Consider the following 14,107-nt stretch of genomic DNA (forward strand, 5'->3'; position numbering starts at 1 on the left):
ATAATGACAGCCCTGCATCCTCCCTGAAATCTGCTAGCACAGACAAAAAATATGTCTGAATGTTTATTTGGACTGCCAAGAGGCTAATGAGGTATAGCTGAATTTTAATACATTTCAACTGTAATAAATTATAATTAAAAATTGTGCATCCATTGTATAAATATCTAAATATAGATATAAATACTTACGTATAAGAATATACCTAAACAGATATTTACTGACATGGAAGTCAGTGTTACCTGAGAAGAGCACTTGACTTTTAACACATCATGATGGTGACTCTTTCTCTTTTTGTAGAGCAGTGTCATGATTCTGAAGCAATATTGATTTAGAAACTAGGCTTTCATTGGAAGGCCTAGAATTCATGGAGATCAGTCATTACCCCAAGATGCAAATACAGAGGTTTTGGGGCATTGGTTTCAAATCTTAATTTAGAAAACTAGTTCAAGCTTAATTTGTGTTAATTCTGGTTATTTTAATTCAAAATATTCCTGTACTTCCATTTCAGAGTTACAGTTCAGTATAATTCTGTAGAACTGTACTGTCTGTTTCTCAAAGGGCAGATTGCTGGAAAGACTGTGAAGGGGCCAGTCTGCTTTCACTCAGGAATGACTTAAGACAAAAATGAGCTTGTTGTGCTTCCATACATGAGAGACATAGGATTCTTTCTTTCTTTAAAAGATTGCTTTTTTAAAATCTGCTTTCCATTCACTCATTTTCTTTTGTTGAAATCATGAGGGAGGACAAAGGAGAGCCAAAACCAGGAATTAAAAAAGTTGTAACATAGAAAATTGTATTTCATCTTAGTTCTTTATCTGTGGCAGTTTATTTCAATCTACTTTGCATATTGTTTTGTAAAAAATGGAATAAACTTGAATGCCCTTACCACACTTTGTGGTGGACACTACATGGATAGGATTCATTTTGGGTATGGTTGATTCCTCTCAAGGCTTGGACATCATCTCCCCACCATTACAGAAACCCATCTTGCAAGACAGAATGAATATAAGGGCTTCCATATGAACTTTTGTGTGTAAAACATCCATAGAATAGTAGGTTATATTGAGGTTATGACACTGCAAATAGTGGGGTCTTTCCAAAAGAGGTTTTGGTGCATTGTTCCTCCAAATACAATTTTTTTCATGAACTTTACGAACTCAGGGATGTAAGATAAAAATAAAGCTGGTACATATCCTAATGGGAATCTGTGAATGAGCCTGACAGAGAACTTTCAGTATGAAGGTTTTATTGCATTCCTGAAAATGCCATCTGCTGTAATGTACTCTGCAATCCAGTAGCCAGGTCCTTTTGAGAGTTGCAGAGGTGTACAACCGATCTACCTATCTCTCCTCCTCTGTAGCACTGTGTCCAGGCACTTGGCCTAGGCTTGGGGTTATGGTTCCTGATGATGGCTCTTGACAGTTAAGCTCTCAAAGGAGAGGATTGCTCTATTAATTTTCAAAACAGTGTGATACAAAGAAGTTACCAGGAAGGAAAAACATTTTGAAAATGGGATAAAAATATGAACTAGCCTGTTATCTAAACCAAGTGCATACCTCAAAATGTGAATTATTGAGTAACTATTAAAATACGCTGTATGTACCAGCTTCCTTAGAGAAGATTCTGATCATTTCTGTCCACTGTTTTCTCATATGACCAGACTGGTTTTCTTTTAAAAAGATAGTTTTCTGTAGTTCCTCACCAAGAAACCTAATGTCTCTAGTCTTCCCTTTGAACATCTGTTTTCAAATGTTTCTCTCTATCATTTAGCTTAATTTAGCTCCATTTCCATGAAGTAAGCAAATAAATTAATTTTTAAAAAAATAAGTTGCTGTATCTTAATTCAGTTCCTTGTTCTTAGAAATGACAGAGAGGAAAGCAAGGTTGTAGAAATACTTGGGATCTTGTTATTCACCTGTATATTTAAAAAAATGCCTAAATAGACAACAGAAATATAAAAAAAATATATTGTATTGTTCAGTATTTAAGATTATAAAGTAAACCAAAGTGCAGTATAAACAGTGCTCCAGGAATAAGTTCTATTCAGTGTCACATCCTTTAGCACAGGATATTGCTAGCGATCAAATAAATCCTCATCCTTAACCGCTTTTCTTTCCTTCCTCTCATTCTCCCATCTCCTCTTTCCACAGTTAGAAAGATATACATAAAAGTGGAAAATAAACTGAGACAGATTTGTAAGTGAAGGTGAAAAGTCTGTGCCTTCCTGTTCTAGCAGCTGATAAGAAAAGATTAAGCATTGTGGACAGCAAATAAGTACATATTCAAACTGTAAATATTAACTGCATAAATACTGTTCTTCCCTCTCTTGCAATCAATATCTGCTTCAATGAAAATACTACTGCTTTACTTTTTGCATTTCTTTTAACTGTTTTATCAATCGTATTAGAACATCTGGAAATGTGTATCAAATTCCTGAGTAAGAAAATTTGGTATTTAAAATAATTTCACAAATCCTGAAGCAGACCTTTTGAAAATATTTATGTACTGCTAGGCCTACTTCTTAGTGAGTTGCTGAAATTTCACAATATTCACATTGGTTATGACTTTTTTTTTCCTCGGTTCACTGATTGACTTTTAGTAAAGAATTTACTTTTAACTGTTCATTCTTATGTTGTAATAATTAATTATTTGGCAAATCCAAAACATCTGCATGAGAAAATAAGTTTATTCTCTATTGTTTGAAAAAGCTTGATGTGTCCCCTGAAATTGTGTGCCCTTTAAAACACTGGGATTACTAAACATATTTCAGCTAATTGGAAAGAGGATGTAATTAAAATTAAACTAATTTTTCCTGTACTATCATCCAAAAATTGAACAATTGAACTTTTTTTTTTTTTAAATGCTGCCTTTGTTGCCCTGCTGATGAGGGCAGCATAACAGACTGGTTCCCTTGCATAATTTTGACTGCTGAGCTCTCTGTATCTGCTGCATATCAGTGTTACCTTTTTAGTGACCTAGGTAGAGCTTCCACTGATGTAGCTGTAGTTGCAAAGAAACACTTGTGAATTGGTAGTTCTTTTTTTTTCTTCTTCTTCATAATGATACATCCCTAGGGCACATCTGCTTAAGAAATCAGTAAGTATAGGGCAGCATCTGCTGTTAAAAGAAAAGCTATGAGGTGGAGAACATTCCTTTGCAGACAAGGATCATGCATTTCTACCACTGGAATGAAAATTTGCTCTAAGAAGGTCTTTAGGTTTTTTGCTACATGGACTGATGTGGTAATCATTATGTCTGCATGTTATTTTTCAAGCAGACATGCGCTTGCTTTGTCTGGACCTTAAGCTGATCAAAAGCTTTGCAAATGGAGATGGTGCTGTCCTGAAGTAAAAAACCCTGACACAGAGGCATGTGTATTGCTGTGGCTTCAAGTCAAGCTTAGTGTGACTTTGTATTTGTCTGCCAGCCTTTTGTAGACGTACCCCAAATCTGCTCTGTACTTCTGCCTAGATTGGTACAGCAGCAGTTCAGTGGTGGGCACTGCAGTAGTATACTTACCATTGAGAGGGCCATAGATGGTCATTTGTGTTATGCTGTTGGCTGGGCACATTGCCATGTGACTTGGCAATGAAAATAAAAAAGTCCCAAGCCAAGAAACTCTGACTTGCTTTCAGCACATATTGGGTAAACATAGGAGTGTTGGAGACAGCTAAGTTTCTTCTGTGTTCAACACACCATTTACAGTACTAGATTTCACCCTTTTTTTAACCTTAGCTTCTCTGTAATAAATAAAAAAAATAAATTAGGGGTGATTATGATGAAAAATAAGTATTATTTGTAAATAATTTTAGATCTATTGGACAGTAGGTCTGCAAATAGGCTGAAGATACATAAAGAGCTAAAAGTAATAGTATTACAGGACTTTCTAGTCCAAGTGCAAGGTTCTGCGCCTGGTTTGGGGCAATCCCATGCACAAATACAGGTTGGGTGGAGAATGGAATGATAACAGCCCTAAGCAGAAGGACTTGGGGGTGTTGGTTGATGTTGAAGCTCAACATGAGCCAGCAATGTGCACTTGCAGCCCAGAGTGCCAATGGTGTCCTGGGCTGCATCAAAAGAAATGCGGCCGACAGGTCGAGGGAGGTGATTCTCCTCTGTTCTGCTCTGTACCTGGAGTTCTCTGTCCAGCTCTGGAGCCCTCAACATAAGAAAGACATAAAGCTCCTGGAGTGAGTCCAGAGGAGGGCCATGAAGGTGATCTTTTTTTATGCCAGAATCATACATTCATATGCCATGCATTAAGTAGACAGCTTCTAAAATTTCTGCATAAATGACCTGAATTATATAAAAACAATCACACACTTGTATATTATAAAGTATTTATATATTAAATATACAGAAAAGGTATATGTGCATGTGCTGAAACTTTGTAGACATCTGGAGTATTGAGATAAAGTGGATTTCCAGCTGGAATGTGACCGTTTTTAAGCAAGTCAGTTTTGATGTATTTTAAGATGAGAGACCACACAGTTAATTTTTATCTCAATGTCATTCAAACAACTGCATTGTGGGCAAAAGCAAAAGCCCGTGCATGGTCTGTGTTGCTTTGCTGCTGAACATTTTGAACATTGTGCCTTTTTTGTTTCCTACTACTTCGTTAACAGTTTTGAGTGCTCCTGCGAATTAGTTTTTAGTGTTTATTGTTCTGCTAATTAATATCTATATTTCTGAAAGAAATCCTGACTTTATTTGAGCTGCAATTAGTAATTCTGTAGAGCTATATTCAGTACCTGCTGAATTCAGGACCTACAGTTAAGAATAAAGCCTTGGAAAAAAAAGTAGGACCAAAGACATGAAGAAGCTCAGTTCACCATTTCCTTAGGTTGCACATTTCATGGAAGTCGTCTTTGCTCATCTACAGATGCATGGGTGGTTCTAACACAGGTGTAGGTTCCTTGCTTCCAAGCACCTCATTAAAAGTATAGCAGTAATTAGGTCTAATAGGCCCAGACAGGTGCACAGGTGTCTTGTGCCTAACCAACCGCAAAGAACCAGTCACAGGGCCGCTCAACTCCCCCCACACACAGGGATGGGCAGCACAAAGCCCAACTAGGAGCTCCTGGGTTGAGACGCAGGATAAGGAGGGTTCTCCACCGATTAAGGTCAGACTTACAGACTCAACTTGGGGAAAAGATACAATTTAACTTAACACTAATCAAACACACACGGGACACAGACAACACACAGAGCAGGGCTTACATACGTTACCCCCACCCCTCCCTTCTTCCCGGGCCCAAATCCCTTTGTTCCCCGTTTCTCTTCTTCTTTCCCCCCAGCGGCACAGGGGGACAGGGGATGGGGTTTAGAGTCAGTTCACAGGCTGGTGGTTCCTGCTGCTCCTTCCTCCTCAGGAAGAAGGATTCCTCACAGTCCTTCCCTGCTTCCCCATGGGGCCTCTCCCTCCTTCATGACCCTCTCCCACATGAGGCCTTCCCAAGAGGTACATTCCCTCAGGAGCTGCTCCAGCGTAGGCTGCCCACAGTCTGCTTTGGGAACAGTCACCTCCCCTGGGGTGGGGCCCTCCACGGCTGCAGAGCCAAGTTCATGGGCTGCAGGTCCCCATTTGCCCCTCCTGGTGCCTTCAGGGGATGACCTGCTCTGTTCCTCCATGGGGTGCAGGGGGACAGCTGCCACCTCTCCGTGGGCTGCAGGTGAACTTCTGCTCAGGAACCTCCTTCCCCTTCTTCCTCACCGACCTCGGGATCTCCGCTGGGCACTGCTCTCACCTCGCCAGCACAGCTCTTCTACCTGCTCCTTTGCTTTTGCTCTTCTATCAGTTCTTTCATATGGTAATCGCAGAGGCGCGTCCATTGTCTCTCTAATGGCTCCACCTTGGCCACCCGAGCTGGGAAGCTTTTAGTAGCTTCTTACCGGAGCCACCCCTGAGGCCTTCCCCGCTACCAAAACCACGCCAGTACCAACCCAGCACGATAGGCTACCGCAGAAAAATCAAGGTTGAAGTTGTCATGGCTTAAATATCTGAAGCTTATTACTGAAACAGGGCCAGTGAATGAAATAGGCAAGAAGAATTTAAGAACTTAAACATCTTTACCATTACCTGTATTAGCTGGATTGCTCCTTTAAAATATCAACAGCATCTTAATTTTTTCTTCAAATTTAACTTTTTAAGAGTTGAAGGTTCTGTTAACTGCTATTATGCATATACTTGTTTTCCCTGCATCATAAGCTCAAAAAAATGAACTTTTGTCGCAGCGTTTTAGCTGTAAAGAAATTGGGTTATTCAAGATATGCAAACACTTTGAACTTTCCCTGCGTTCTGACTTTCCTAGACCATAGCTCAGTGAAACTTTTAGCTCCTCCCCAATGAGCACCGCTTGTCTGATGATCTTTTTGTCTATTTTTTCTTTCTTACAGAGACCCTATAAGAATACAGCAGCTGCAGAACCAAATTCGTCTGGAGCAAGAAAGTGGCCAGTCGTATCGTCACCAACAACAACCTGAGCATCATCAGCACCCTCCCTCTTCTCCTTCCTTTCCTCCTCCCCCCTCCTTCCAGGAGCTCGAGTCCAGCCAGTCTGTCACTTCTCCTGTGCCAATGAGTATTCTTAACTCTCATACTTCCCCAACAATGCAGTCTTCCGGCTCCTTCAACTATGCTCGACCTAAGCAGTTCATTGCTGCTCAGAACATCAGCCCTGCTTCAGGTTATGTGACTCCATCTTCAGGATCATCTACATCCAGCCTTCCTTCTCCTATGTCTCCAACTGCTTCTCAGAAACAGTTTGGAAGAATGCCAGTTCCCCCTTTCTCTCAGCAGTTTGCTCCAGAAGGGGAGTATGCCTGGTCTCCTTCTTCTCCATCCCCTCCACCCCCACCTCCACCTGTCTTTAGTCCAACTGCTACATATCCAGCATGTGATTCCTTTCCACTTCCACCTCCTCCACCCCCTCCTCTTCCTTCACTTTCTTCACCTTCCCACAGCCTGTCTCCAGGTCCCAGATTTCCTAATTCTGGCCAGTCTCCAGCAGCTTTTCTCAGCTCCATGCTGCCATCCCAGCCACCACCCGTTTCTGTCAATGCATTGGGCCTCCCAAAAGGAGTGACGCCTCCGTAAGTATTAGCTAATGAGCTCCTTGATTTTAACTGTACTGAAGATTGTATGGAAGATTATTGCACTTGTTTCATTTTATAATTTTCTAGGGCCCTTTCCTTTTACCTGCTACCAGAGAGGGAAATGCCTCTGTGCGATAAATGGGATACAGTTTTCTAACCCTTACAGAAGTGAGATTCTGAAAGAGTCCTACAGTAGGACAAAAGAGGAGAAGCCAAAACTTTAAATTGGAGTTGATGAAAATATGAAAGGATCAGTAAAAGGCTCGGCATGCCCCAGGCAGTGGAAGGAGATCCAATAAAAACCTTCTCATGACCCAGTTCTTTTAAAGTCACAACTTTAGGGATACCTGAAATCTATATTCCTATTATGTCTGCAGGTAGAGAAATACCTACTAAAGAGCATTGTTCAGAAATCCCTACAGATCTGTGATTACTTCATATATAAGCTATTAAAGTATACGTCTTGACAAGAAATAATGTTATCTTGACTTTTGGCTAGAGTTTTTTGTCCGAGGAAGTTTGGAAGGAGGCTTAGGAAGGGATTTAGAAAAGCAGTGCATAAAAACAAAAAGAATCCCTCCCCCTAACAACTCCGCATACTTCTTTTCCCCTTTTGTCTTCTCTAAAGGCCAAAATAGTATTTTGGAGCATGTCAGCTCCCATCATAGATCAGTTTGTCTTTCCACTGGCACTAGAATCTCATTCCATCCTTAGAGAACAAAGAGACATGCTGAAGAACAAAAATGAGAATAGCTGTATCCAAGGTTTATTTATAGCTTTGTCTAGAAGTTTGTCTAAACATATATACAGTATCTAGGTGACTTGCTCAACTACGTATCGTTGTGGTGGGAACTTCTGTTATTTCAGTCCAAGATATAAAAAAAGAGAAGGAAGAAAGCAGACAGATACTGAAGTAATAAATCATGTATATCCTTTAAAAAGCATTTATTTATCTTAATTTCTGTCATATGGCTCATTACGGATTCTAGCCATAAAATAGAGTTATGAAAAAAATGAATTAATAGTACAGTTTGACCTTGCAATCATAAAAGTAGTAATTTTCTGTCTTACTGTGTCCTTTTCACTGACTGAATTTCGCTATTGATACTGACGCAGAGTTGCATGATTAATTTACTGACAGCTTGACAGGTAAGCACAGCCCACAGAAGCCTGCAACTACCTCTGATTTTCCAGGAAAGCCTCTAGTGCAGCTATATAGTTCTGAATAGGAGCTAGATTCTCTTTCAGGTTCCCTTCTGTGTGCTGTGAGGGTGTCAGCAGCAGCTCAAGCCTCTGCTGTGTCCCACAGATTTTGGGAGCAGCCTTTTCCTCATACACTACATTTGTGCTCCATGTTCTCACTTGAGGCAGTAGGTGTCATCTTCCTCATTCCCTTCAACCTCTGGGCAGAGAGACTGAACTCCTGCAAGGGTGCTTCCCTGTGCCCCTCACTGCCCGAAGCCCAGCAGCCAGTCTGGGTGTGCATGGGATGGTGTGTGTCTAACCCTTCAGGACAAGGCAGCAGCCTCAGGCTCTGAGCTGAGGATGAGAGGGTTGGCTGCTTGTCCTGCATTCCCTCAGGAGATGTAGTCCAGATGGGAACTGGATCATGTTAACTGTGCTGAATGTGTATGTGTATAAGTTAAGTATATATACATATCACAGAATCGTGATTCTGTGATGTGTGTGTGTGTGTATATATATATGGATGCACGTACACAATGAGCATTTGTCATCGAATTACAACATTAAAACATAGTAAAACATGTTACTGCATGATGCAAAAAAACTATTGTTATGTATCTTTGATACCCATTTTTCCTTGGTCTCTTCTGTTTTATTACATAGGTTACGAATGTCTGGTGTGTCTTGCTGAGTAAAATCATTCTTTTACCCATCATTCTCATACTGCTCGGGAGTGGTTCCTCTCCTTGTCTCCCTGCCCTCAACTGCTTTTGGCCTCCTCTGCTTTGTGCTATTGTCTCAGTTCTTCCCCCCCCCCATCTTCACTTCTTGCTTCTTTTCCCTCACCTTTTGCTCCATCCTTACAAATCCTCTATTATTGAACACATTTACCATTCTGAGACATTCCAGCTTTTGATGCACTCACAATATTCCATAACATCAGCCTATAGTACTCCAGACACCTCCAAGATCCACTGATGAAAAAGGACGATCCTGTTCCCTGACAGTGTGCTATACAGAGTGGGTGCAAGGAACGAACTGGAATATTCAAAGTTTCGTTTCAGCTCAGCACCTAAAATGCTAGTCAAGCCATTTAGCTTTTATCTCTGCTTCTTAATCAGTTATATAGTGGTGATACTAAGAATATGATAGTAGGTTGCTGAAGATGAACTAGGCAGAGTTTGAAATACCCTTCATGGAAGGAGATACATTTTATACTAGAGATGCCCAACACAGTGTTTGAAGTGGCAGGATTTCTTCCTTAGGTGGTAACTTTATGATTTATCATTATATTTACTTTAACACCAGTGGAAGTAGACTTGTATCTGTCGTTGCATTTACATTCTTCAACACTTCAATATCAAGTCGATAAGCATATCTAAGAGATAAGATGCTCTTCAAACAGTTTTTTCTGTCTGCTTTCCATGTTTACATGGCTATTTCCTCTTGCCTTGTCTTTTTTGTGTATGTATTTCAGGGGCTTGGTAATACACTGTTCATATTTGATTATATGGTCTTTTTACCATAGTTGTTTACTCGATTCTCTTCTCTCCCAGGCATGAGTATTGTGACACTGATGGCCAAATAACTGAAAGAAAAAAATTATTATTTAGCCTTGTCAGAGTCTCTTGTATTACCAAAAAACATTGTACGACAGACAAAGGAATTCTGCAAACTATTTTCAAAAGTTACCTATTTTGATATACTGTGCAATTTATTGAATAATTGTTTATTTTTCATACATTTTGATAATTTTTTAATTACTAAATCTTAGCATAATCTGCTCCTTCGAATCAATACTTAGTAAGCATAATTCTTATTTTCTTTGGATTGCTTTTTTGGTAGGAGCAGAAGAAAGGTAAAGTAATAAACATTGCAGGTGAAGATAATTATTTTTGGGATGATTGAAGATAGTTATTTTTGGGGATGGTCAAAGAATCACTGAAGTTTTCTGTAAAATGGAAGACACAGTAGTTGTATAGAAACCAGCAGTCTTTATTTCTTCTCATGGGGTTAGACCTTCCCTCCATCAGCTTTCTTCAGGCATTTCCTTTCCACTGTATGCATCATCTTTGTTCTACTTAAAAAAGAAATTAATCCAAGGTGTTGTGCTTTTTATTAGATAAGAGGTCAGACAGAACATTTCTAACTCTTCTATTCCTGTGCTCACTCTCTTAGCCCATTTTAAGCATTTATTTGCACCAATTTTATGTTTTGTTAGAATAAAATATATCCCACATTGAAGTTACCAGCATTTTCAGACAGTGACTGTGGCTGTATTAGCTTTGGGAATAACCTTTTTTTCTTTAATGGGGCAGATTCGATGAATTCATGTCTTGCCAGAGTATAGTGTTATTAAACTAGAAGTGGTGGTGGAACTGCATAGCTAATCAAGTATTTAAGGGAATTTTGAACACTTGTCAGTTATTTCTGAGCTAAAACTTGGGTGGAATAATATTGCTGGAAACTGTTCTTAAAAATTGTATTTCTTTACCTAAATAAGACTCTAGGGTGGGTGTATATGTTGGACCCTGGTTAGCTTTCAGTTTCAAAAGATTTGCCGGGAGCAGAGTTAATGTGGCAGAAACCTAGAGTTGAGGGGGTTTTGTCCACAGTTAAATCTGTAGAAGCTAGAATCTGGTCTTCACTGTTGATTAAAAAAAAACCAAAACAAACAACAAAATTGTATCTGTATGAAAAGAAATAAATATCTGTGCAAATTCTAGGTACCCACATTGGTACATTTATATGAACATTTGTGAAAGCAGAATTAATACCATTAGAAGGATTTAGTGACTGCTTATTAAATATTTAAATAACAGGATAAATTATCCTACAAAAAGATTTAGGTTCATCTAACTTGGAGAAATGGATTTCAGTATATAAAAACATGTATTTTCAGTTGTACATATATCTTTTTGAAAGCAACTTCAGAAATTGCAGTATTACAGTATTTTATTAAAGCAGACACTTTTCCTTAAAGTAGACTTTTTTTTAAAGTGGGTATCTTCAGTAATACTGCCTTAGACACAAACAGAAAATACCCTAAGTGTACAGAACTGATGAAAGAACATGACTCTAGATTTACTGCTTTCTGGAAAAGAATGGAAAATTGGGGACATCGGTTTGAAGACTAGATTGTCTTAAGTATCTTGTAAAATGTAATTAAATAAGCTGCTTTTATCACTGTGCATAATACATTTAATTGTTGTTTTAACAATCTCAAGAACCTGAAATATAGATCTTAAAGGAGATTCTGTGGGAATTGTGAGGATGGCCATATCAGAGAGAGATCTGGGCTGTTTTCCCTTTGAATCAGAGCTGCTGGTCTGTTCTTGCAGCTGTGTACTGTGACTTGTCCATTGAACTCTGTCTCAAATAGCACTGAGGCAAATATTTTAGTAACCCTTATGTACCCTCAGTCAGTTAGCAATGATGGTGACCACACTGACAAAAGCTACATTTCTCCTGCAGCTTTCAGCAATCTTGTGGTACAAATGCCAGCTTTTTGTTTAGAGTAAATTGTATTGCTGTGCTATGTAGACTGCATGCTTACCATTTCTGTAAGTTATGTCTGTCACAAATGTCAAAGGTGGATGTTACCTACAGTATGATTGATGTGAAAACAGGGATGTGTAGGAGGAAGTGCTTTGATTAAAAAGTCCAACATCCAACTGAGGAGAAAGGTCGGGATATTTTCCTGCTTCTAGAGGAGCTCTCCCCATCTTTGTATGCTACTTAGTCCGTCATACCTCTTATACCTGGATAACAGGAAAATACATTCCAAGACAAGTATTTCTGTAAATGGAAAAATTCCAGCAAATATTAGGGTTTGCATTTATTCCCAGCCCCGAATTTTCTTAAGCTATTGTTCTTGTCCATTAGACCATTTTTATTTAATTTCTTGAATTGCACCTCCTTTTCCCATGGCTTAGGTAGTATTTGTGGCTGTTAGACCAACACCTGAGTGGTTTTTCTGTGATACCAGATCACTTCTTGTTGATTGTGCTAAGAAGAGGCTCATATCGGGGGCTTTGTTTTTGCAGAATGTAACACTTTTTTATTACGCATATGCACTTGATTATAATAAAATACATATCAGTATCAGCCTTTTAAAAATAATATGAATGTGTGGTCGTTCCACTTAACTTTGAAATCCAGATTGTGCCACAGACCTAATCAATTGAAATTGCTCAAAAGTAGACATCAAGGATTTAACATCAAGACATAGACAGTAGCCAAAATAATTGACCTACTGTATCCTGATAATCACTGCATCTAGTAATCTTAATTTCCAAGATATATGTCTCAGGTTATTTTCCTAAATGGTATTTGCAGTTGCTTAAGTATGTTGTAAAATGACAGATTAACATAACTAGGAGAATTAATATGTATACTTCTTTGTTGAGAAGAGACGGAGGCTGTTTGCAGTATTGCCTTGCAGCTTTTTTTCTCAGAGGGACTTAATTTTACAACTTCCTTACTTTAAGCAGATCTGAATGACACAGAAATAAAAGCCAAGTACAGTGTTTGGTAGTCATGAAGACTAACCAGCAGCATTTCATCAGCTGGAGTAAAGGTTAATATTTTAGATATATTGTCTTTTCTCAGTCCAGTATAGGTTTTTCTTCATGTGGTTCTGGCAGTTACCTGCTTTCAAAGTCTCAGTATTATGAGGACTATGTCAGCCTTTTCTACATTCAGGAGCAGCCAGTGGTTTTTGGTTTTTTTTAGGAGTGCCTCAGTGATTTCTTCTTGACAATCAGTTCTAGAATAATGGTGGTAACAATTGGAAATGCAGGTAAGATTATTGGTTACAAAATCAGTAGTATTTTTTCAATTTACTTCCAAATATGTGAACGTCTTTTGAAAATCAAATGACACTTATATATCTTGGTAACCAGTGCAGCATGAGGCAGAGTGATAACTTGCTTGTGTGAGGAAGGAACTGAAAAGGAGAATGAAAAACTAGCACTTCTTCCTTTAATGAGTAAAAATGCATTTTTAAAGATAAGCCTTAGAAAAATAAGGTTGTGGTGGTGGGCATGCATTTTGTAGGTGAGCTGTTCTCTGCCTTGTGGAATCATGAAGAAGGATCTGACTTACTCAGAAATACGTATTACTCATGTCCATCTTGATCCTATCCAATGCTGAGGCATGATGATTTTTTTCTTCCTTTTTTTTTTTTTTCCTCCCGACTACAGTTTCATAAACTTCCCTTGGGTAGCAGAAAAAAATTGAACTTTTGTTACCTTTGTTTCATTTAGTGCAAGTCATCCTTAGGTCTGTGCCTCAGGCATTCCCTTAATTCAGATGCACCTAGCATCATTACTGAATAGAGCTGACTCCTGCTCTCCACAGTGATCAGACGAAAACAACTTTAATGTGCAGCTGCTGCTTCAGAGTTTGTGACCTGTTCCAGTGCTTATAGTAACTTTCTTCTTACAGTAAATGAAAATGTGTTAACTGGGCAGGAATTAGTTGTATTTTTGGAAGGCTTTAGTTTTAAAGTAAAAATCAAGTTACTGTTCATTACCTCAGTACCAGAGAACTGATTTGGATTTCTGTGAAATGGAGCCATGTTGGCTGCAAACAGGAATTTGTTCTTGGAAGGATAACAACAGCCAGCCTGTTGCCCTTGTTTACACTGTAAGAGGTACATAGGAAAAGAGGGAATTGCATCCAGCATGCGCTCTGTGTAATAAAAACATTAAAAGAACTGCTGAATTGGCCTTCTTTCTAAATAAATGTTAGGGCAGATATTAAAAACTAAGGAGAGCCAAGCCGAGGTTGCAAAAATCTTTCCTGTCAAAAATCTCTGTGAGAA

At 38.9% G+C, this 14,107-nt stretch overlaps 1 protein-coding gene across 8 annotated transcripts in view; it reads left to right on the forward strand.

Annotated features, from left to right (window-relative positions):
- Nucleotides 1–14,107, forward strand: part of PALLD (palladin, cytoskeletal associated protein) — a 201,728-nt gene that overhangs the window by 158,261 nt on the left and 29,360 nt on the right. For all 8 annotated transcript variants that reach the window (XM_051616443.1, XM_051616441.1, XM_051616446.1 and 5 more), the window contains one exon: nucleotides 6,397–7,092. In XM_051616443.1, the coding sequence (XP_051472403.1) occupies nucleotides 6,397–7,092 (696 nt within the window). The remainder of the gene's footprint in view (nucleotides 1–6,396; nucleotides 7,093–14,107) is intronic.

Source organism: Apus apus, chromosome 4 (genome assembly GCF_020740795.1).
Source record: "Apus apus isolate bApuApu2 chromosome 4, bApuApu2.pri.cur, whole genome shotgun sequence".
Taxonomy (NCBI): Eukaryota; Metazoa; Chordata; class Aves; order Apodiformes; family Apodidae; genus Apus; species Apus apus.